This window comes from Bombus pascuorum, chromosome 10 (assembly GCF_905332965.1).
Source record: "Bombus pascuorum chromosome 10, iyBomPasc1.1, whole genome shotgun sequence".
Classification (NCBI taxonomy): Eukaryota; Metazoa; Arthropoda; class Insecta; order Hymenoptera; family Apidae; genus Bombus; species Bombus pascuorum.
In genome coordinates, this window is record NC_083497.1 from 11,298,265 (window position 1) to 11,321,367 (window position 23,103).

Here is a 23,103-nt window from a genome sequence, read left to right on the forward strand (position 1 = left end):
GTACAGATCTTCTTACAGATTTCTTACAGATTTCTTATAAACTGTATTTCTTCATATTTTCTAGGAAGAACTTCAAAAGTCAAGCATGTAAGTATCTTTGCAATTGTATTCTTCACAATTTGCTTTTCATGATATTTGTTGTTATCAAAATATCAACCTCTATTAACATTTAACATATTAACAATTATTAACATTCAAGTCTAATAAACAACAATCTTTAATTAACTTAAACAATTTGAATAATCAACACTATGTTTTTAAAAACAAATTATAATATACTTTGTTTTATGGTAGATTTTCCTCAGTCTCCATTTTTACCCTTTATGTTTAATGATGAACATAAAATTATGATGAAACATAAAAGCTTTTCATTAAGAATATAATCTTATTCGTACTTGTTACTGAACATTGTCTTAAATATGTTTTCTATTCCTCAGTTTCATCAATTTGACTATTTGAATACGCTAAATCTGTGCGTGCTTGTATATACGAACGCTCCTATTGGCGCAATATATTGTCAAAGTCAAATCAAGCGTGCCTATTGGTGCAGAATATTCTCAAATGAAATTGAGCGTTATTTCTATTGGTGTAATTTATTGTCACGTCAAATGGAGCTTTGCTATTGGTGCGAAATATTCAAATGTCGTAGTTTCGCGGAGAATTGTGCTCTGAGGTGTCATTGTACTCTTGAATGTCGTGGAGCGAAAATTCGTCTCGTCGAGCGTTACCCTGTTGTTATTAGTATTTTCATTTCGACTTCATCAACATTTCTACACTTCTATCCGCTTCATTTAAATAGTATGTTCGTATTTAATTATTTATTAATTATTATCTCAATAAAATTAAGAAATTTTTTTTTTTATTTTTATCGTTGACTGTGTATTTGACAAGTTACAATCATCGATAGCTCATATTATCGGTCTTTGAGGCAGAATTTGAATTCTATTATTACTTTATTTCACTATAATTGGTTTCATTATTGTAAATGATTGGTTTATTATACATTTCTTTTTGACTTATTTGACTGTATTTCTGATGGTTAAAATTATTGAAAATTAATTAATATTAAGTGATGAGACACTCTTCGCGATTTATTTTGAGAATTTCTTACTTTATATGTGAATGTAGTAAATTAAAGTTACGAGATAGAAAAACACTTTTGCAAACGCACATTAAAAGAAGCATTTGCTTATAAATTAATGTTTTAAATTTAATATTAAATTTTTTTGCGTAAAAGGAGGGTGGATGGGTCGTGGATAGAGTGGATCTCCATCCGCAGCAACCTTCACGCGGTGAGACCTGGGCAATCATTATTTGATATACAATTACTAATTGTATCATTATATATATGGTACAATTATGAATTGTATAACAAATAACACGAGCTGATTGGCTGCGATCGCGATTATCTTTTTATGCAGTCCTTGAGTTGTTTCGAATGTACTCGGAAAGCACCTTCTTTTTTATTTTAGAAATCAGTAAAGTCAAATAAAGAAAGGACTTTAGAAATAGTATTATCAATTCAAATAATATTACAGTACATTTGAAATATGTTGAATCGATAATGTTGGGAATGATACTAAAACGGTAAGGGAACCCAGAGAGTTGAGTCAAAAGATTCGTTATTGAATAGTATATCTAATCTATACTTTGTCTGTGGTAATAGTATAGTGTTCACATGGAATGAGAAATATTTACGTAGAAAAATTTCTCTTTATTGTGACTTTATTTTATTGCATATAATTACTATAATTTTTAAGTTATTTTTTAAATTAATGATTATAAATAATGTATAAATACAGTGACAGTTGCAAAATGAAATATTTAGTTGCTTAAATTTTCTTAAATATTTATTTTCCTAAATTAAATTTTTATTAGTATGAATTTTCTTAATAAAATTTTCTTAATGTTGGAAAAAAGTTATTTTTTTTAAAGTACATTTCTAACGTTCGAAGGTAACCTCTATACGAATGAAAGAAACGACTGTTTTTTTCTTAACAATAAAATTAGACCTTATTTTTTTAATTGATCGTGAATCATGATTAAAGCTATTTTAGTATTTAATAATCATGGGAAGCCTAGACTTTCTAAATTTTATCAATACTTCGTAAGTGTAACAACAGTTATAATTTGTTATTATAATCTACTGCAGAATTCAATAGACTGTATCTTTTTTTCAGAATGAGGATATGCAACAACAGATAATAAAAGAAACATTTCAATTAGTTTCGAAGAGAGATGATAATGTTTGTAATTTTCTAGAAGGTGGAAGTTTAATTGGTGGATCCGATTATAAGTTGATTTATCGGCATTATGCTACATTATATTTTGTATTCTGTGTTGATAGTTCAGAATCAGAGTTGGGAATCTTAGATTTGATACAAGTTTTTGTTGAAACATTGGATAAATGTTTTGAAAATGTATGTGAACTTGACCTTATCTTTCATGTAGACAAAGTTCATTATATTCTCAATGAATTAGTGATGGGTGGAATGGTTTTAGAAACCAATATGACTGAAATACTTACAAGAATTGAAGATCAAAATAAATTGGAAAAACAGGAGGTAAGTAATATTTTTATAATTGACATTTAAGAAATATCAATATATGCGTTGTATGTTTAAGCTTTACTTATATATTTTATAAATATTAAAGATAACAAATTTCATATAATTTTATATAATATAGCAGTACACTGTGATAAAGTTTAAAATACCAAGTCACAGTTGTAATAACTAATTTATGCAAACATCCCTTAACTTTTTGGGCCCAATAAAATTTTATTCTTTTAAAATTTTTAAGTAGTAAGACAAAGTGATAAAGAAAAAGGCATTCAATTTCTTATAAAAGTCTTCTGGGCTTGAAGAAGTTAACAGCCTATTGCAGTTTATTCGTTAGCTGTGCATGCGTCGGAATGTTTTGTAGTGCAGTTTCATATGGTGGTAGAACTGATTGAGCTAACATGAATTTTAGGGAACTTACAAATCAGGACGATCTTGCTCACCTCGTCCGTTTGTCCTTCTGGGGCCCCCTCCCTAAGTAAATCGGCAGTAAAAATCAGATCATTTTGTACACATTCATTCCTTTGTGTAATCTATCTGTGATCTTTTTTTTTTCACCAAGAATTTCAAAACATAAATCTTCCGTAGCTTTACAAAATAAATACTCATAACACGCATGATGGTGCTAAGTCGTTTGTAAATGTCTGCTCGGAAATAGTGCCTTAATGCAAATGTATACGTCGCTATGCTCTAAGAATAAAATGTGTATTGCGTAGCTACTTATTTGTATTTACTTCTATTAATTAATCTATATTCAAATATCCTTTATTTTCTCCATTTTCCATTTTTTCCATCCATATGGTATGTGCAGGCAGGAATCACAGCAGCGCCGGCGCGTGCTGTTTCTGCTGTCAAGAATATGAACATACCACAACAGATAAAGGATATGAAGTTGCCTGATTTACCACAAGCTATAAAAGATCTCAAATTCTGACCAGCCGTTACTTCGTTGGCTCCAAGCTGACTGATTTCAACCACAATCCCAAATACAAGTGATACTACAAGGGTTTTTTTTCCCTCTCTTCAAGTGAATGAGAATGCACCAATACTGTCCACAAATTCTTCATATATTTCACCTCAACAGTATCAGAGTTAAACAATGAAGATTCCCAAAGAAGAGGATTTGTACCATGAAATTTGAAAAATTGTATCTGTATCTAAACATAAGGATCTCTGGAGTGTTGGAAGTATTAAATTCAATACATGAAAGAAGGTAAAAATTTATAAATTTAAAAATACTGATACTACATTTTATAGAGATTGTATTATCATACCTAGTGTAATATTATGAAATTGCATTTTCATTATTATATCTAAAGTAATATATTTAATGTTAACTCATTACTGAACACTTCCATTCTATTATTTTCAAAGATAGTATTAAATGATAATGTTATATTGTATCAAACAAAGATGTAATAAATATTGCAATAATATATATTCACGATAAATTTTATTTTTAAAAATTTAAACAGTTATAAATATACTTCAATTATTTTCTTTTATTTTTCTATACCAGATTCATAATGTACATAAGAAACCAAAATATTAACATAAAAACAACTAAACAACTGAATTGAAAAGATCATTTTTTACATGTAGCAATTTCATTTCTGAGTGTAGTCCAAATATATCCAGTACCGTGTTCTGTAGGTGGTGGGGGATATGGTGTATTTTTTAATTTATAATAATCTGATGGAGCATGCATTACAAATTCCATACATTCCAATTTGCGTGGGAGATCTTCTTCTGGTCCTATAATATATGTCTCAGGACTAAATCCTTCATCAGGTGGTGGACTAAACATGAAATACATAATTTTACTACTTTGGTACTTTATGAACAATAAATGAATTACCATAGGCTTTAATAATTTACCTTGCAGTGGTAGGCAAGAGCCAAGTGACAGCGGCACTTTTTTCACAATATTGATCTGTGAGTAAACCACGAATTTGAGCATAATAAATTCCTCCGTCAATATCCTGCATAGAAACTATATCACCTACTTGAAAATAAGTGCCTTTATAAAATACATAACTGCTTGTAACAGGAGTTGCTGTAGCTGTTGGCGCCTTAACTGGCTAAAAATAAGAGAACAAGATAATATATAATGTTTCGTTTTGGAATACTTACAGTAATTAGAAAATCAAGAAACATACAGTTTTTTTGAACAAATTTCTTCTTCCTTTCCCTTTGGGTATAATTTTATGTGGAACTGATTTAGAATTGCAATATCTTGTAATCCTTGTACTTCTCCTGGTAGGTTTTAACAGACCTCCCTTATCCTCATCTTCGTTTCTTACGTTTGTACTCGCTTCTGAATTTCTTTCTTCTTCAAGACAATCGTTGCAAAGATTACCGGCTTCGGTTGAATGCCAAAGTGGGGTCTCTCTTGTCCCACACTTGACACATTCAGGTTTATTGCCGAGAGGCATCGAATTTTAATTAATTCGATCTTGTTAGTTATTTACCCATCGATAGTCAACCGTCAACCGTTCGCTTTAATCTGCGTCTCAATCGTTTTATAATTTCAATTTCACTAAATATCATTTTAATTGTATATGATATTGTAATAAATAAAAATTACAAGCTTTCGTCTATGATAATATATCAAAGACAAGAATGTAGTAAAACGATTATACGAGTTTTTCCATTTTTCACATAATAAATTAAGTACAAAAGACGCGATTGTATATAGTAAACTGCAAATACAGAATATACACTGTAGGAATTTCAGTAGCTGCTGAGAAAATAAAGCTAGTCAGTGTGTCCAGCATATAAAATCCCTAGTATTTCAAGTTTCATTAAATTAGTCAGGAATTTAAGAAACGTAAATGAATTTCATTATTATAGACATAATATTTATTTTTGATGATATAAATAACAACATGTAATATGCAAAAACAATTTTTATTAAATCTGATTGGTCTTTCACATAGTGATATTATAGCATACTAAATTTTCATTAGTATTTAATTTTTATCTTCTGTATATAAATGTACATCTTTATATTGCTATTAGCTTACTGTATAAAGAGGATGAAACTGTGACATTACATAAGATCATATTAAAATTTTTAAAAATTTGAAAAACACACATCTGCTTAGGTACAACTATAAAGTGATATTTTATGAGTATGTAAATATATTTTTTTTCAACTCCCTCTTTTTATTGACTTGATTCTAATCGTTTTATTTCTTTCGAAATTTCAGCTTTTCTTGCCAACTTGTCAAGTATTTCTTTTTCTGGATTTTTTAACAATCCACTTTTTATCTTTTCTTCCAATGTTTCAATTTCTCTGATCTTTTTCCTGAGGTTTTTCAACCTTTTCTGTGGATCTGATATAGAAGTTTGAGATTGAGTTGAAACATTTGGTTTAGGTGTTGAAGTCTGGTTATTGGATACTATCTCTATATTAGTTTGTGGTTTACTGTTCTGTGATAATGATTCTTTTTTTTGATCTGGTTCTGAGAGTGTAGTTTTAGCCAGTTCTTCTGTTATACGTTCAGTTGTTTTATTTTTATTCTTTTTCTTCTTCTTTTTGACTTCTGTTTTAACTGGAGCACCAGGAATAGTTTTAGATTTTGCTGCTAGTAGTGCTTCCTGTTTAGCTTTATGCTCTGCTATGAATTCTGGACTTGCACCTATTGGATACATAGGTTTATTCTTTATCTGTTTGCCTTTGCTTTCATATCTGGAAAAAAATGGTGATACTAACAATATTATCTGTATAGAATGGTTTAGTATTGTTTTATAAATTATTACATACAGTGGAACTTCTTCTTGTGGTATGTAGCCATCTTTCACACGTCGTGGTTTACGCCATGTACCATCAGGACGTTGACTAGCCGGGATGAATGTTCCACCTATGAAAAATTTGTAATAAGAAATGAATTTTATGAATTAACATGAATCTATTTTTTAAATATCTTTGCTACATTAACATCATTGAATTTCATTCAAAACATCGTACATATCTTACTGTAAATATTTTTAATATTTATTAATGCTTTAAAAAAAAAGATGAGTATCAGAGCTTGACTTAAATTTTGTGAAATAATGGTTGTTTACATGTTGCAGGTTATAAATAGTGCAACAGCTAAAATAAATCAAATGATTGAATGAAACGAAATTTATCACCTTGTTCATCTTTAATGTAAGCCGACGCCATCGTTATTCAGTACGATCGTTCGCCGTGAATATTTTTTATTATATTTCTTAATAATTCCTACTATCCGCGTGCCATTTTGCGATCGTGAGGACCTCAACCCTTGAGAAATAGTATGTGTCTTGAAATTAACAATACGTGTATAGTTCCATATGATTGTAAGATGTCGCTACTATATAGTTATTCCAATATGATTTTAAAATAAATATTGCTGTACAACTATGCGAATATGGGCACATGAAATACTAGTTGGGGATAACTGGAAATTTTTGTTAATCTTCAGAAACATAATTAAGCTAGGATATTATTTTAATAAACCATTACCATTTGGCATTGCTTCCAACGTTATCGATTCAGCATCGAGTATAATCATTAACTACGATTGGAAAATGTATTTGAAACACAAAAATTAATATTCTACAATTTTGAAATTACAATCTATATTTATGATTTTCAGATTATACAATTTATATCGAAAATATAGAAACTGCATACCGAAACTTTATAAATGAGATCAGAGTCGTTGTTACGCTTATGTATTCACAATTGAATCTAAAGAACCATATAGTAGTGAACAAAATTTTTAAGCCCGGCATATAGACAAATGATTTAATTGCTATAGGAATATATTCGTAGTAATTATTATTATAAAAATATATTATTAGAAATTCTATTCTTTTTTTGTTAATTTAAATTATATATGTATGTACGTAAAATGATTATCTATTTATATTCTTTTACGATTCCGATTAAGTTCTTGATCTGTTTGGTATGAAGTCATAGCAGCAAATTAGTTTTATAGTTTGTGTATCTATAATAGTAAAATAGCGAAAATGTAAAGATATTTGGGAAAAAATGATTTATGTAGATATGATGATTTCAATATATAATGATTTATAGATCTGTAATTTGACAATTTTAGGTCTATTTTTTATTGCTCATAGAGTGAACTCGAAGATTCTGTACGCGTAGTTAGGAAACATTGTAATGGTAACATAATGTATAGGAAGCAACGGATACACGTTCATCGGAGCGGAAGTCAAGCACACACAATCAGGATCGGAAGTAATTCCGGTGGCCGAACACTGTGATGGTATTGTTAGCCGATCTGCTGAATAATAATTGGCATTCGGTGCATTTACATGGTCACGATCGCAGAGTGTCAATATCTTTCCGGATGGAATGGAAACGTCACTCGGTGGCTTTGCTCCGTGATATAGTGTTCGTTCAGCGTTTGCCGTGAATCTATGCCTGTGACTTCATCGTCCTTTCGAAGGTACGTACTAAAAGTAAAATGAAGCGAATCTTTTTGTCTTCGTGTGTGATGAAATATTCCTTACATTATTGCGAAATCCTTAGAATATATTTACATCTAAATTGATGTTACTTAAGACGAGTCATCCGAGACGATTAGAAGGGAGTCGAACAAGATTCAACGGGGAGAAAAGGGTTGCTATCACGATGAATGAACGTGAAATTATGTAACAAGTTGACAGAAATACGCATGTGCATATAATCTGTCGAGAAAGTAGAGTGTGCATGTTTGTGGAATATCCTACATAAATTATTTCGGTACAGTTTTAGACGCAGGAGATAATGGATCAAATGAAAGCGATAAGTCTGTATTTGTCAATTTTTTAGAAACCCTTTTCTCGAAATATTGATATTTTCTAATAATTTATTGCATCGTTTCTTGTTTAACTGCCTGCTTTTTATTGTGATGCTGATTGATTCAGAAAACGAATTATAACGATACATTTTACTTTGAAAAAAATATTTCAAGTTTTCCTCCTTTCCTTCTTTGAGTTGAAAAATATTGGTTGTTCTATAGTTTTGTAGATTAATGTATCGAATTTATGATAAATGTCAGTTTATTATAAGTTACCTTCTTTTCGGAAGAGGATGGGCTGCGTACCTAGTGGATCATCGTGCAAGAAGGGCAGCATTCGATTAATGACTACGAAGCTTACTTTCACCAAGGGTCAGCTGTGCAACCTGAACACGTATTTTCGCAAACTGGTCGACGAGGCTCAGAATGGTGAATGCTTAACCAGTTTCTCAATAAATCTTACTCTTTGATTTGGCGAACAATGGAGAGATTCCGTCTGTGGAGGCGTTGAGAACAATAAAAATATTGAATTCAAGAGGAAATTGTGAACCGCCAGAGTTTTACCAGTCGAGTGTCGAATCGAATGGATTTGTTACAGATTCCTCTAATGCATTTGCGATCGAAGCTATCGTGGAAAGATTGGTCCAACGATTGATGCGAAGCGCTGGTAATCTCGATCGAAGATTCTCATCTATGTTTCTCGTTTCATTAAACGAACCTCGACGAATAAAGGTAAAAGGGCGAGGAGATCGGAATTTCTGGAATTGTAATCATAACGTCAAGTTGAGAAGCTGGTAAACCCCATAGGAAGAAGAAGTACCAATACTTTCGAATTATATTTTTTTTCCTTTTTAGCAAGGTAGGTTTGAATATCTGCTGCGGATAGATGCATTGTCGATTTCGAGTGTAAGTCCCGAGCAGGGACGCTCGATGGTGTGTGTCGAGGAGGATGCCTCTCTACCAGGCTTTATTCGGCTGAAGATGCTTGGCGTTGGGGCGGAAGTCTGGCGGGAGTACGTGGATGTCGCAGGAAGGCTGAGGAGAGATCTTGTAAAAGCCAAATTGGCAAATTTATTGGCCACAGCTATTAAACGAGGTATTTCGTATCTACGGAATTCTTTAGTTTGCGGAATGGTTCACAGAGTAATTAAACAAATTAAACAGGGACAAATGTGGAGTCGCTGTTTCAGACGTTGCAGATCAAACGAACGACGGAATTTGTGTTTCACCTGGTCAAGTGGTCGATGCTGAAATTCTCGACAAGATATTGAAGCAACCGGACCACTGTCGAATATTTTACGGGTCAGGTAATGTTTTAAATTATATTTAAATGCTTTTGTTAATTTAAGAACAATAGAAATGCGCGATAAATTCTTTCTATGCAACGCAGTCGACAAGAGTCACTCGTCGAGGGACCATAAACAAGAATAAAGTATTCATCGCTTCGTTATTATTCATCCAATTCTCCATTTCGTGCATTTCGTACATTTCGTGCTCCTTATCAATGTAATATTATCTTGGCATTACGCGTGTCCCCAAACCCATTCTCAACGATTTGTTCTCGTTTTCGCTTTCTTTTAATCGTTCTTTTCATTCTTAATTCTCTGTTCCTGTTAGTCTCTGCTTGTACTAAATAACTGATGTACCAAGTAACTTGGTAATTCGATATACCGAGCGTTCAATAAATCAGGACAAGGCGCTCGAGCAAAGTTGCTTAATAACGACTGTAAGGGATTTAGAATAACGAGCACCTAGCAAGTATTGTATCGCCCAGTTTCCGTATAACCGTATTAAGGAGCATCTTATAAATCAAGTCGTGCCGAGTCTCGTGTGAAACAATAACCGTAGCTAACGATGTGATTTTTTAACAGTGTTCCCTAGATAACAGGATCGTGTAATTGTTTCTAGCTGTCTCGGACGGACCATTACCAGAGCCAAGGAATCATCGAGTGGCCTTGATCGAAGATTCCGGAGGGATACTGCTTAGAATCGGATTGGATAAATTTAAAGCTCGCGAAGTTGAAGTCAGGCTACTAATCGGTATCGGAGTGTCGTCGTGGCCCACTTTAGCGGACTATCCTCAACGGATACCTCTCTATCATTGCGATGCTCTTCTTCATTACACCGCAGCGCAAAGTGTACGTGTATATAAAAAAATAAGTGCTACGATATCAATTTGCGTGCTTTTTGATTCTATTTTTACGCCGTATTGATAGATCGTAACCTGTTTATCAAGTTTTGAGTTCGTTATCGCGTCGGCACTTATTCCGCTCCATTTCATCAATACAAAAGTATCGAAAATGTGAAGTTTATTAACTCGCGTTTTACGCACGCGTCATGTAATTAGAGCATTGATTATCCTCATTATATCGTTCGTAGATAAATGATTATTAAATAGCGCGGGAATCATCGACGAGGCTTTAAAAACCAAAAACTATGCGTTCTTCATCGGTGGAAAATAAGGTAACAGAAAGGCAGGTTTTCTTGAACGAGGTGCTTTAAGTGCACTTGTTTCCGATACGCAGCATTGGATGCTTTCTCGCAAAAAGTCTCGAGTGCTCTCGTCAAATTCTGTTTCACACTTTTCATCGGAGCTACTATCTCGAGATAAGTATTGCATTCCGCCACAAACGATGCCGACGCGATCTTTTATTATTCTTGGCTGCGCTCTAACGATCTATCGGTTTACCGTGTACCGTGACGCGTGCTGAGTGCATAGCTCGCGCAACGTAGTGCTGCACAACTGACGCGACGATGTAACGCTTGTTACGTATAAACGAGGATTGCTTGAAACATCGATTTGCATGAGGTCCGCAAGGTAAATCCTTGGTTGGTTGAAGTTATTAGCGATTCAACCGATTCACTGGTAAATTAAATTAATGAACGAGAGACTGGTATATCGTTTCACCACGCGAGTCCCTTTTGATTCCGCGAACGTAACAGAGTCGGTAACCATTTAAACGAATTAACTCGTTTGCTGGTGCCACTTTATACGATTGATGCGTTAATGGAAAAGCAAAGGCAAATGAGTTTTTCCCAAGTATACGTGCCTGTAATGTCTCGCTTCGGAATTTTCGAGAGTATATGTATGTATGTATGTGCGTGCGTGCGTTAGAACGTGCGTTAGTGCGTGCGTGAGAGAGAGAGAGAGAGTGGAAGATTTGATTTTGACTAGGCAATCTCCATATTCTTGCTCAAATGGACAGATTCGTTTGTTTCGCGTCATCTGTTTGTCGCTGCTGTTCCAGGGCATGTACGCGGTAGTCGTCGGTCCGTATTCCGGTGCACGTTGCGAGAACCGAGCAACTCTCTGGAGAGTACGTGTTCCGGCAGCCGAGAAAATTATGAGTCAACACTACGCCGCCGACAGTGTACCAGCCCTTACTGAATCCGTGCTTTTGGAAATTTTATATGAGCTGCGCGAAGGCCGTACTTTGCATTTACCGACGAAACCAAAGGTAATCGATCCTTCAATCAATCAATACTTTGCAAGTTACCGCTTCGTTGATTCTACGAAAGAATTATTCTCCCATTTTTTATATTTTTTTCGTATTAGATATAAAAGTACATAGTATTTCCTCAAAGGCTAATGATTTCTTATAATATACGAGTTTGATTATTCCATGTAAAGTTCAAGATTTAGAATTTTAAAACGTTGAATATAAGATGACTCAAATATCCCTACTTTATTCTGTTTTACAAGATGTTGCATATAATATTTTAAATCCGATTCCCAGTTACATTTTCGACACATACACTTTGTCTCGATGGATTTTACATTTGAATAACTCAGTTGGATATATCATTTGTCTTTTTTGGACGTCGCTGGCGACAATCGTCTTAGAGATATTCCAAGGCGAGCTTGGTCTGTTCCTTTTGACGTTTTCATCTATGGGAATATTAGGTGCATATCATGCCTTTGCACTTGTCGCAGGGGAACAACGACTGATTTCACACGACGTCTCTGCTATAATTCAACGTGCATCTAGCTGGTGCATCGTATCCGCACACAGACGAGCTTGCATTCACGCGATCTTCAATTCTTTGGCCTATTTCTGAAATACGAGCCATCCCTCCTCTGACACGAACCAGTTTCTTTTTTTCCTTACCTTCTTCTTTTCACGATAGAGATCCTACTGCGGCGTTGAAGCCTGAGATCCACCTATTCTCTCAAACCACGCCATTGCGTTCCTAGCTATTTAATAAAAATGTTATTATTAACAATTTATGGATTCAAAAATAATTTATCTGTCCTCTTGAAACTGCAGTAATCGAGGGCGTATCGATGAATACGTAATGAGAAAAGTTGAATCGATTTTTAAAGTTTCCTTCTTTTCCTTCCTCCACTTGCGGACTAGTTTCGTTGTACTTTATTGATCGCCATTCTTATTTTAACAATGCTTATTCGTAGATAAATATGGGTAGACTGTGAATATTTTTAATAGTAATATGTATATAGATCGTAATAGAATATATCGGCTGTCAAAAACGCTACAAACCATCCGATGCTTATATGCTACGCATATCTAACATACTCTTTTGCATATCATGCGTACATTGCGCACATTTTTACATTTTTAAATTCTCCATAAATGCATGAAAATTCGCAATTTATATACGAGTGAAATTTTTTTAGGCAGGACGGAAAAACGGCCCCTCGCCTCCAGATCGTTTACGAGTAGTTTCCAGACATATTCTGAGAACTGTGCACCGATGGGCTCTAGAAAGAACAGGACCGGATCCGTTGACGAGCTGGGCGCCCGATACCCTTTCGTGTCATGTTCTATTAGCGTTGGACGAGTTAGTCGCTGCTCTGAAATGCCAGAGCCTGAGGTGTTACTTTCATCCGCGCTGCAACGTGATGCTACAATGCGCGAGAGGTAATTCAGTTTGAGCAAAGAAAAAAAAGTGTGTTAGAAGAATGGAACCGGTGTTGTTTTCGTCGAACTCGCTCTATCCAATCTCCGATTTCTTTTCGCTGCTATTTTTCATATAACAATCAATATCTCGGCGACACGCGCGGCTCGTCTGGTTTCCATGGAAATTCTTAATTAGCGATGATAACGACGTGTACCATTATTGAGAATGTTGAATGTATCGGCAATTTGTATGCATTCATAAGCTGTTCGATGATACTCTTCGATCGAACCGCCGTTTTTCATCGCGCTTTACTCACCGGCTGCCTGTTTATTCGCGTCACGCCTGTTACGTCCAACGATGTGTATCATTTAATCGTAGCGTGATTTAATTAAGACGCTTGAAAATTTACTAGCACGGACGCGCGCGACTTGAATTCGATATAATTCATAGTCCATAGCCCATAGAATTCATGTCTTTGTATTTTGAAGGAGGAATGGCGTATCACGAGGACTCTTACGTCTCTGATCGTCGATTATTAGAATCTTACTTGGAGACTCTTCATTATCGTTCTTTCTCCATGACACGTGATGTACCAAGACCTTTAGACGTTATGGAGAATGAGCTCATTGTGAGATGGCGAGATATCATTGCCGCGTTGCCCAGAGAAACGTCCAATGAGGATTACGGATATAGCCAGAAACAGTTGGAATATTTTAGCATGATCCTAGAGCAAGTTCTACGAGCAAAGAACGCTTTGTTACAGGTAGAATTTCCACGACAGGACAGCTTGCTGCTTGTTACAGCTCCCGATAGTATGACAAAGACTCGTTTTCTGTGTTGACAGAACTACCCGGACAACTATAGTTACTCGAATTTCTCGGAATTATCCTACTGTATGACGGAACAGGTGGAGAATCTCGTGTTCCTATTGAAATTAATTCTAACACAGGCCAAGAACCAGAGTTATCCGATGGCGAATCGCAAGCTGCGAACGAACGATCATAAGGAATCAAAAAAAAGAAGACATTGCAATACGAGCAGTCAGTTTGATTATTCGGTCGGACTGCTGATCGATGTTATCGCAAGAGACAGAGAAACAGCTAATATGGATTTGGAATCTTTTCCAATAATGACCAAAATACTTTTACAATGGCTATACTTTGGTAGGAATATATCTATTCATGAATAAACTGTGAGTGTTTGTGCATTTATGAAAAAAATGTAAGATTCAAAAATGTATAGAATGCTGCGCAAAAATATATAAAATATCCAAAGTAAAATACTCGTAGTAGGTGAAATAAATTTCTATTTAGATTCTTTAGTCGTGTTCATAAAAATATTTGCACGAATATCCACGGTTTATTTATGAAATACCAAATTTTATTTTAATTTTAAGAATACTTCATTGTTCAAGGTATGGACTATGATCGAAAGTTTCTCGAGCCTATTTTACGTCCGTATCTGAACAATCTTTTCAACAGCCTTCACGAACATGGTTGGTGTGCAACGTCTTGGAAGAAGGGACAGGAGGTTTATGCTTCCGAGATGCAATCGCTATCGATATTCTGTAAATCTGTGATAAGCGAGGAAATATCACCTGCTAACGGGATCGTGGACTATCTATCAAAGGGTTGGCGCTGGGCAGAAAATATGACGAAGATGATCGAGCGTTCGGGGAATTCTCTGCGTCTGATTTTTCTTCCCAGAGACAGGGCGATTAAATACAATTTAACTTTCACAGAGAACAAGAGTCTCAGCTCGTTCTCCACGTGGAGCAAAGCTAGGAGTGTCAGTACGATCGTGAGGAAGAAAAGTATACATTACAGAATCAGCGAGCTATTTGATTTTCTATCGAAGTTACAAGGATCGATTGCCTCGACTGAAAAGGAAGGTTAGAGGAAATATAAGATATTTACTGGTTTGTTCCATCGAATTCATAAGCGAGTAAACGGAGTAGTATACAGTATAGGTACAAGAATTCGCTATCTTACTCGCGGAAACTGTCACGTAGTAATAACGAATTTCGGCCGAGTGTTCGAGTTTCGAGAATTAATTAGAGCCGCAGCCGTGATTCGAGTGAGTTCCCGTTTTCACGTGAAACTTCTAGTTACGGTTGTTGGAAAACATTAGTCTAATATTCTTCCGGTTAATAGAAACGAGTAAAATTAATTATTTCCGTGTTGCGTATAAATTCGCATTTGCCATTGCCGCATCGGTGAGAGAAAAAGGTCGATACCGTAAAACCGGACGAAACCATTTCTGTACAATTTTTCCAATACGTCATTCGCGGGGCTTTTGTTTCTCGCGTAAAAAGCTTTGTTTGGGAAACCACGAAAATAAACAAAAAAATATTCGCTCTTCTCTTGATAAAGATTTATGTGAGATTTTCGTGTGAGCATTATTTCCTGCTGACATCTTTTGTTCCCATCGAACGTGATTCAACTGAAGTTTAAAATTATCCCCATTGTTGGACAGAGGATAGTAGTAGCCGAAATCCTTTCACTCAGCTTTGGAAAGGCCATCGAACAAAATCCTTTCTCCACTGTATGGTAGCCCTATCTAGCCGCGATCGTGCATAGAATATACGTGTTTGGCATTAAAAATTGAAGAGCAGTGTCATTCGTTGAGCGAGGCTAAACGCGCGGAAGAGACAAAGATTTACGTTGACGTCGCCAGAGAATCTCATACGTAGCGGGCACGTAAAATTCGAGTTGAAAATGCCGAGCGATAGATCAACCGTGCGAGTTGCTGGGGAGAGAGCGGTTTGGGCTTCGCGTTTTAAATCAACGTCGTCGTTCGGTGACGTAGGCAAATTTCTGGTCCATGTCTCGATGTTCGGTCACCGGATCACAGAAGCGTTTACGTAAGTTACGTATATGCGGTACGTGTCGCAAAATCAATATTTTCGTTAGGGGTTGCAGGACACACGGAATTGAGGGATGCCAGCCCTTTGACATACGTCGCGTCGATGAGCAGATCGCGAGCTCGACATCGTGGTCCTGGCGATTTGATTTCCGCCATGGTCTCCCTCGGCAAGTTCAGGGTGAGTTGTCTAACTTTCAAACTTCACAACCTCTCTCATATTTTCGTGATTTTTCTTTTTATCGTCTCAACTTTCGCGTCTACTTTAACTTAACTCAACATCCTCCGTTCTAGTTATTTTCAGATATTTTTGCAACCTGCAGTGTCCTCGCAAACATATCGAGAACAGTCTAAGCTTCCGAATAAACTACTGCAACGAGAGAAAGGTAGTCGAAGAGGTTTCCCGTATTTGTATATCTCCGAGAGATTAAGCAATCCTTCGATCGAAATTTGTCTTACGTCGTAGGATGGATATTTCGAAGTACCGAATTTCTGTACTGTCGTATGGGCAATTCAGCAGTTTGAACGTATGTAAATCAAACGCTGGTGGCAGTTGCAAGCGTTTTGACCAGTATATCATTCTGCAATGCGGTATAGGTATAGGTTCGATGGCCGATTATTTGTCGGAGTAATTTCCGCGGTGAAACTTGCGTTCCTGGTCCTTCGCGTTCTACTGTGTTTGCTCGGTTTGGAGTTTCGGCTCAGCTTTCATTCCGCGCGCGGCAGACGCGAGGCAGCTTAATTACACACAGTTCGCGCAGTTTCATTAGATTAGACGAGCACGGATTTCCGGTGCACGAAGGCAATTCCAGGACAGTAATTTCACAGGGGTGTCCGCCGTGCGAACACGTTGGAACGACGTCGAATCGCGCCAGATTCTACGACAATAATATCGAGGCGGAACTTGAAGGAACTGCAGATTTCGTTGCTCGAATTCCGCCATTTCCGACGATCCGCTTCTTCTCTGACGCGCGGCGGCCCATTATCCTCTGCTTGTATAATCGAGTCTCAGTCGATTTAATAGCGACGCTGGTAACCATGTTAAGACCAGCTACCCTAGATAGAAAAACCACCGATCTTTATGAATTTCGCGCCGGTAGAACGCCATTGAATCGGTCGTTAATGCTTTTTCACGGACAGGATTAAAGGTAAGAAGGGGAGGATCGAATCAAATTCGAAAGGTTGTTGTAACGGGAGAAGCGAGAACGAGCCAAAAGTTCCGTAAGGCTTTAAGCGCGTGCAACGCGTGATCGTATGTGCGCATATGTATATACGTATATATGTATGACGAAGGGTTATCTCTCACCAGGAGGCTTCTTCCTTGACAACGCGAATTAAACGTCGCTCACACGTCGCTGTTAAGAGACCGGCCCCTCTTGTGTATCGTTCCTCTTTCCGTTCGCATAAATCTTCGACGAATATAAATTGACTTTTAATCGGGGCGCAAATAAGAGTTAATGGAACGTGTATATTAAATCGGCCCTTTTATTAAATTTCACACGAAACATCCGACTATACGATTACAGTATTGACCGAGATTATAACAAATTATTTAAATCGTCGTCGGTGGCGCAGAGAAATCAGCTTTTGTTCTGGACCGTGTTACTCTTTCAATTTTAATAAAGCAACGTTTATTCGTAAACAGTTACGCGCAACGGTAATTGTTAATTAATATGAAGAATAATTTCGAGAGAACGAGCAGCTGGGAAAAACGCGTTCGTCCAGGATGTCTACGCTTGAGATTAAATTTGAAACGGGCGTAATCAAAGGGACGGCTAAAAAGACGTTCGCGTTTTACGAACGGGTCCGCTTTTTAGCCCGCGTCAAAACGACTTCCGTTTTTCTTGCATTTTCGAGCGGCAGTTTGAAATCCGGTTTAATGCTTCGGGAAAGCCGACGACGAGAAACTGCGAAGTGAAACCTCGGTTTACGGAGAGATCATAAAATCGGGCTGCAATGTTACTTCAAAGGATCGTGTTACCGTAATAACGACAAGAAGGTTGTTGCCACAACGACGTTCATAAAGGTAGCGATGGGAACGATGCTCTCGCAAACGATATCGATAGACTGTCAAAAATTATCATCGCATGCGTTGTCCCATAACGTAGGAAATTACTTTATCTTGAAAATATCCGTAGTATGAATCTTATTACGGGATATACTTTCTTACCTATACTCATACCTTCTGGATTTAATCTTCATTTTACCGTATTTATGATCATTTTGCAGTTCTTTACGGTGTCAAATGATATAAATATCTTGTTGGATGTGTCGATCGCTAGTAACGTCTTTTATTCAATGAATGAGCAGACGATTGTAAAGAGAAAAGCAGAGAGAACAGTTAAAGGATAGATGTAGACGTTCCGGTAAACGAATCCAGAATAGAAATTCTAATCGCGTTTTAACAATTGCAATGTAATTTTAGCTCCAACTTCTTTCAGCGTTTATCAATCTATCAAAATGACATTTTGATATGTCTTCGACAGTTTAATTTTCTCCGAGCTATTACGAGAACTTTCGATCGAACTCAGAGGGTAATTAGACAGAAGGCACTTTGCTCCCCTGGAAACAGATGAGCGATAGAGTTGTAAATGAGAGGACACGATCCCGCACTTACGAAGGCCGATTTTTTTTTACTGTCTGTCAGGAGAATCGTTCCCTCTGCTCGCCTGTTTCCGCGTACTTTCTCAATGAGATTTCACCTCGGGATCAAAGGGATTTTCTTAAAGGTTAGCGAGTCTCCAGAGAACCTTAAACGTGTCAGCATTCGTAGGGCTCGGAGGATCGAGTTAAACCAAACTTAATAGGTGTCGACGAGTTTACACGCGTTGGGTGGACGTTAGACCAAAATCCTCCTTGGTCGATATCCTGGCCGATACCCTGGCCGATAAACTAGTACCGACGAAATTCTTCGTCAGACGTCCTGAGATCCTATTTTCCACGACTAACGTCATTCACCGCGAAATTGTTTCGATCCTGTTTTCTTTGGGTGAAGTAACACGAGTCGAACTAAATAACCTGCCTACTTTCCATCGTATCGAACGACATTTTCGCTTTTCTCTTAGAATAAAATTTCATATAGAGCTTTTCACTGTTAGTCGGAATGTTAAGTTATAGCGGAAGAGTTCGAGGATGAATGATTTCAACAATTTGGAGGATGCTTTCTGCCTCAAAAGTGATTAGATCCGCGGCATCCACAGCGAGACTTCCATGTAAGATCAATAAAACTCTGTCCAATTCCCCCGTCGCGTAGAATGGTACAGTTAGAGCGGAATTCTTCTATAGAGGTTCCGAGTCGGTTCCTACTTACCTGATTAACGTCCCCATCGTTCGAGGCATCGGCGTCTAGAGCTGTTCTTTCGAACAAAATAAACGACACTCGATTCTTTCCTCGTTCGTATCTCCCACGAGAGTAAGTAGAGAATCTAACGTTTTCAAAGCTCCTCAAAGTTTGTTCTGTCCAACGGGTGATAGAGTTTTGTAAAGGAAGATATGCTTTTCTATTACATATTTCATTTCGTAATATTACATCGGCGCAAGATATGGTTTGATATTTCTTCGACTTTACGTTATTATTACGATAGATCGTGAGTTTCTTCGAAGCAACGATAACTTCGTCGCGGAGTCCTCGACCATCTTTTTCAACGAATGAAACTCGAATGATCACAGAAGTTCTTCGTGAATTAATATCGTTAAACTTTTACGCAGTCGAGAAGAATGAAAGTGTGCGATCGTATTTTTCGCTTTGTTTATTCCTAGCAGCGAAGAGAGGATCTTCGGAGGTCAGGTGTTTCCATTTCAACTAATTTCCGGTTGCGCGTACCTCTGCCGTGATAGCCTTTAGGAAATGTGGTAGCGCTTGGACGGGAATCGATCTCTTCAACATTCTTGTGCGCAGTTTTGTTTCAGAAAGAAGTTTTCCTTTGGACGATAGATTCGAACTTTTTATCTCGCGAACGATTCCCTTCCGTGCGTCGTAAAGTTGTCATGGAATTTCCCCCAGATCGTGACTGTGAGAAATTTTCATTCTGTTTGTCGTACCAATCAGTACACGTGAAATCGAAGCAGTTTTCGCTCGCGGATCGCGGGCTTGTTTGCGAAGATCTTTCGATTGGATTACGCCCGGGTCGTCAGCGATTCTTCATATGTATTTTTCAACGATTTTGCCGAGGAATCGTTCGAACCTGATGCACGAAACAGTCTCGAAGATGGAGTAAAAAGAGAGACTCGCTCGTGTTTCTGGCACTCCGGATGTATGTTTTTCCAGAGCCACTGAAGACGAATAAAAAGGGAAAAAATGGACACGTATTTACTTTCCCGGAGCGCTCTCGCGCGTTCTGCACACCGAGGAGCTCTTGGCTCCTGCCCCTCGTCGCCGTCTTCCATGTGCCAAGTAACTTTCTACTTAAAGAGCGACAGCCCGATTCACCGGGACCCCCTTATGCTTATGGAAAATGCGTTTTGCGCTTCGAAACTAAGTTTAATCCTAGCTACCGCCGAACCATGTTCTACGCGCCACTGCCGAGCACCACTTTCCTCTCGTTCAACCATCGAACGAAGGGGAATTTTAGCAGTGCTGGAGTTACCAAAGATTCTTAGCAAAGAACAAATTTTTCGTTAAATAAAAGGAACCTTTCTACGCTGCTTTAACGTCATCAGCAGTGTTTTAAAAACACGAGGAAATACTTTTTCGTTTTATCTACTCGGAAGCTATCCTATTCCTTTAAATCTTCCAGACGTGCAGAGCTAAATCGTGGATCGGATGTAAAGTCAGTACGAAACTTTTTCTTCTCTCTAGGTTCTGCAAGAAGTCGCCGCTCTTTTGCCACGGGAGGAGCAAGTGGCCGTGTTGGAAATGGTACAACGCGTGGCCAGAGAATCCTCTCGTCGTTCGAAGAAGACCACCTGCTTGTATACATCCAGTTCACCGATCCAAGTCTACAGACCGAGGTACGGTTCCGTCTCTCTGAGAAGATCCTCGCTTTTAACGAGTCGTTAATGGGCGTGGTTCCCTTTGGTTGGTACTCGATGTATAACGAATTCCGTTTTCTTCGTTTCAGACCGGAGTCGGATTTTCTGGATTCAGCCGCGCGTCTGTCGCCAGGAATTCGCGAGCGGCGAATCATCGCGGAGCATCAGAAACAGCTGGAGAGAGAGATACAGGAGATGCATGACACTGTGAGACGTAACGCGTTGAGAAGACGACGTCCGTGTAACGTCTGGGACTCGAACTCGTTGTCCTCCTGGAATTCTTCGATCGATTCTATCGCGGGCACGATCAGCCTTAGAAGATATCGCGCTCCAATATGGGACGTTATCAAAGGTTATTTTATTTGTGGTATATTCTAGAAATACAGTGGCATGTTTTAGGTATGCATTCTGTGTCTTATATGCAACATTTTGGAATTTTCTTGTCGGTGTCACATGACGCGTTCGTATCGTCATGATATCGATAAAATTTGAAATTAATATGAAAATGTATATATGTATAAAATCTTACACGTACGTATGAAGACTACAGGCAAAGAAGACAACCTTTTCGCGAGCCACTGTATTTACGTTGAAATAGTCATTCCATTTACCATCTTTTATAAAGTCAATTATTTTAACCCGACTCGCGATCCACTTGATTTACTCCCGCCTCGTTTCGAGGCACTCGATTGCTTAATACGAACGTGGCAACAATTTACCAGCAGCGCGAGATTGGTTTTTTTCTCCAAACGGAACCTGGTAACGCCGTGCAAACAATACGGCGATCGATTTTTCAATTTCAGGAAGTTCACCGGCTGGGTCTAGCTTGCGCGTGGATGGTAATATCGAGAAAAATAAATTCGACGAGATGATAAGCCGAGAGGAATCGCCGACATGGAGCACGCAAGATGCTCGAAGGAAGTTGGACTGCTCCGAGTCGAAGAATGGAGACGAATTGCCATCTTGGGATACGCTCGAGGCAACTCTGAATAGGAGGCTGTGTAATTACGGCAACGCCCTGTTAGGATCCTTGGAAACGGATGAAAGTATTGGAAGAAACTGCGTGGCGAAGTCGCGAGAATGATTCCTTCGAAGTAGTAGGTGCTTCCAGGGAAATGAATTTTTTATCTCGAGGCGAGTCGGTGGAAATTGTCTAGGTGGAATCGTTTTTACATTTCAGCATGTCGCGAATACGCCTGATGCCCCTCCTGTCCCGGATACATCACTTTTAAGATACATGTTCATCGATTTTGACACTTGGCCGACATTTTCAAGCTCTTGAAGCGCCGCTGAACAGCTCGCGACACGACTTTCGTGCTTTCGCAACCGTCAAATAAATGTTTCCCTTGCAAGATATTTAGTAGAGCTATGGTAGTATCGAGCTTTGCCGTTTGTTCAGCTCTTCGATGAAACGCGATGAAAACTTAATTTTCGCAGACAACGGGTAACTTCGTGTTTCGAGAATGCGTCTCGTTGACTCGTAAGTATATAATGATTACAGAGATAGATAGGTAGATAGAGAGATAGATAGATGGAGAGATAAATAGATAGATAGATAGAGAGAGAGCTAAAGAGAGAGAGAGAGAGAAAGCTGTGAAACTCGGCAGAGGTACACGCGCAACTAGAACATCGCCTTAAATTTTAATCTATGCCTGAGAACGATTACGTTCGTTTAGCTCTTGCCACTTTTCGTTCTGACCCTTCGTTAATTAAAGAGAACCGCAGGCTGATTGGAATTCCGTTAGCGATCCGAGTTAACGTCGACTGATTTTGGCAAATTCGACGAAAGAAAAATTTCCTTGCAACACACCGTCCTTCCTTTCTATACTTCCATCAATCTTCACCACCTACGGTTACGCTCCATGACCGTACATTTTTATTAAGGATCCCCAGTATAGAGCTCCGGCAAGGTTTCCTCTCGGAGAAGCTTTCCTGAGTACTCGGTCTCTTGGTTTCCATCTAATATCCAAACTTCTGTGCTCCCTAAATTGTGAAAAGATGTAACGCTAGGATTATTTAATCGCGCGCCGCTTTATACGACACACCGAATAGAAAATAAACTTTCATACGAA

The 23,103-nt window shown here is 37.7% G+C and overlaps 4 protein-coding genes across 6 annotated transcripts; 2 read left to right on the forward strand and 2 right to left on the reverse strand.

Moving 5' to 3' along the window:
- Nucleotides 1-1,647: 1,647 nt before the first annotated feature.
- On the forward strand, nt 1,648-4,001 carry LOC132911524 (AP-3 complex subunit sigma-2). Of its 2 annotated transcripts, none has more exons than XM_060968228.1 (3): nt 1,648-2,107; nt 2,181-2,564; nt 2,974-3,276. In XM_060968228.1, exons 1-3 carry the CDS (start codon nt 2,039-2,041, stop codon nt 3,037-3,039), a joined length of 519 nt encoding a protein of 172 aa, XP_060824211.1. In that variant the 5' UTR covers nt 1,648-2,038; the 3' UTR covers nt 3,040-3,276. The 2 variants fall into 2 exon arrangements, with proteins under 2 accessions (XP_060824211.1, XP_060824210.1); XM_060968227.1 differs by lacking the exon at nt 2,974-3,276 and adding an exon at nt 3,373-4,001 and having other exon boundaries at nt 1,663-2,107.
- LOC132911519 (GATA zinc finger domain-containing protein 1) lies at nt 3,998-5,317 on the reverse strand. Its single transcript, XM_060968221.1, has 3 exons — nt 4,721-5,317; nt 4,440-4,642; nt 3,998-4,360 (listed from the first exon to the last, which is right to left on the reverse strand). The coding sequence occupies exons 1-3, from the start codon at nt 4,994-4,996 to the stop codon at nt 4,147-4,149; spliced, it is 693 nt and encodes a 230-aa protein (XP_060824204.1). The 5' UTR covers nt 4,997-5,317; the 3' UTR covers nt 3,998-4,146.
- Nucleotides 5,318-5,452: 135 nt separating this feature from the next.
- LOC132911520 (partner of Y14 and mago) lies at nt 5,453-6,857 on the reverse strand. Its single transcript, XM_060968222.1, has 3 exons — nt 6,702-6,857; nt 6,331-6,427; nt 5,453-6,255 (listed from the first exon to the last, which is right to left on the reverse strand). Exons 1-3 carry the CDS (start codon nt 6,730-6,732, stop codon nt 5,730-5,732), a joined length of 654 nt encoding a protein of 217 aa, XP_060824205.1. The 5' UTR covers nt 6,733-6,857; the 3' UTR covers nt 5,453-5,729.
- A 585-nt stretch (nt 6,858-7,442) lies between these two features.
- Nucleotides 7,443-23,103, forward strand: LOC132911489 (uncharacterized). Of its 2 annotated transcripts, XR_009659013.1 has the most exons (16): nt 7,443-8,005; nt 8,629-8,767; nt 8,937-9,070; nt 9,194-9,434; nt 9,529-9,645; nt 10,247-10,476; nt 11,587-11,796; nt 12,975-13,218; nt 13,687-13,961; nt 14,043-14,361; nt 14,613-15,089; nt 16,111-16,241; nt 20,859-21,010; nt 21,121-21,383; nt 21,835-22,542; nt 22,579-23,103. XR_009659013.1 is itself a non-coding variant. In XM_060968144.1 (15 exons), the coding sequence occupies exons 2-15, from the start codon at nt 8,632-8,634 to the stop codon at nt 22,113-22,115; spliced, it is 3,210 nt and encodes a 1,069-aa protein (XP_060824127.1). In that variant the 5' UTR covers nt 7,443-8,005; nt 8,629-8,631; the 3' UTR covers nt 22,116-23,103. The 2 variants fall into 2 exon arrangements, 1 of the variants encoding a protein (XP_060824127.1); XM_060968144.1 differs by having other exon boundaries at nt 21,835-23,103.

Excerpts from the sequence above, each read along its gene's own strand:
- LOC132911524 (XM_060968227.1), top strand. The coding sequence starts at position 2,039 with ATGATTAAAGCTATTTTAGTATTTAATAATCATGGGAAGCCTAGACTT. Across the intron at positions 2,108-2,180 it reads CTAAATTTTATCAATACTTC|AATGAGGATATGCAACAACA; the intron begins GTAAGTGTAACA and ends TCTTTTTTTCAG. Across the intron at positions 2,565-3,372 it reads ATAAATTGGAAAAACAGGAG|GCAGGAATCACAGCAGCGCC; the intron begins GTAAGTAATATT and ends TGGTATGTGCAG.
- LOC132911519 (XM_060968221.1), bottom strand. The coding sequence starts at position 4,996 with ATGCCTCTCGGCAATAAACCTGAATGTGTCAAGTGTGGGACAAGAGAG. Across the intron at positions 4,643-4,720 it reads GAAATTTGTTCAAAAAAACT|CCAGTTAAGGCGCCAACAGC; the intron begins GTATGTTTCTTG and ends TCTTATTTTTAG. Across the intron at positions 4,361-4,439 it reads CTCTTGCCTACCACTGCAAG|TCCACCACCTGATGAAGGAT; the intron begins GTAAATTATTAA and ends TTTCATGTTTAG.
- LOC132911520 (XM_060968222.1), bottom strand. The coding sequence starts at position 6,732 with ATGGCGTCGGCTTACATTAAAGATGAACAAG. Across the intron at positions 6,428-6,701 it reads TTACATTAAAGATGAACAAG|GTGGAACATTCATCCCGGCT; the intron begins GTGATAAATTTC and ends AATTTTTCATAG. Across the intron at positions 6,256-6,330 it reads CCACAAGAAGAAGTTCCACT|ATATGAAAGCAAAGGCAAAC; the intron begins GTATGTAATAAT and ends ATTTTTTTCCAG.
- LOC132911489 (XM_060968144.1), top strand. The coding sequence starts at position 8,632 with ATGGGCTGCGTACCTAGTGGATCATCGTGCAAGAAGGGCAGCATTCGA. Across the intron at positions 9,435-9,528 it reads GGCCACAGCTATTAAACGAG|ACGTTGCAGATCAAACGAAC; the intron begins GTATTTCGTATC and ends TCGCTGTTTCAG. Across the intron at positions 11,797-12,974 it reads ATTTACCGACGAAACCAAAG|GCAGGACGGAAAAACGGCCC; the intron begins GTAATCGATCCT and ends AAATTTTTTTAG.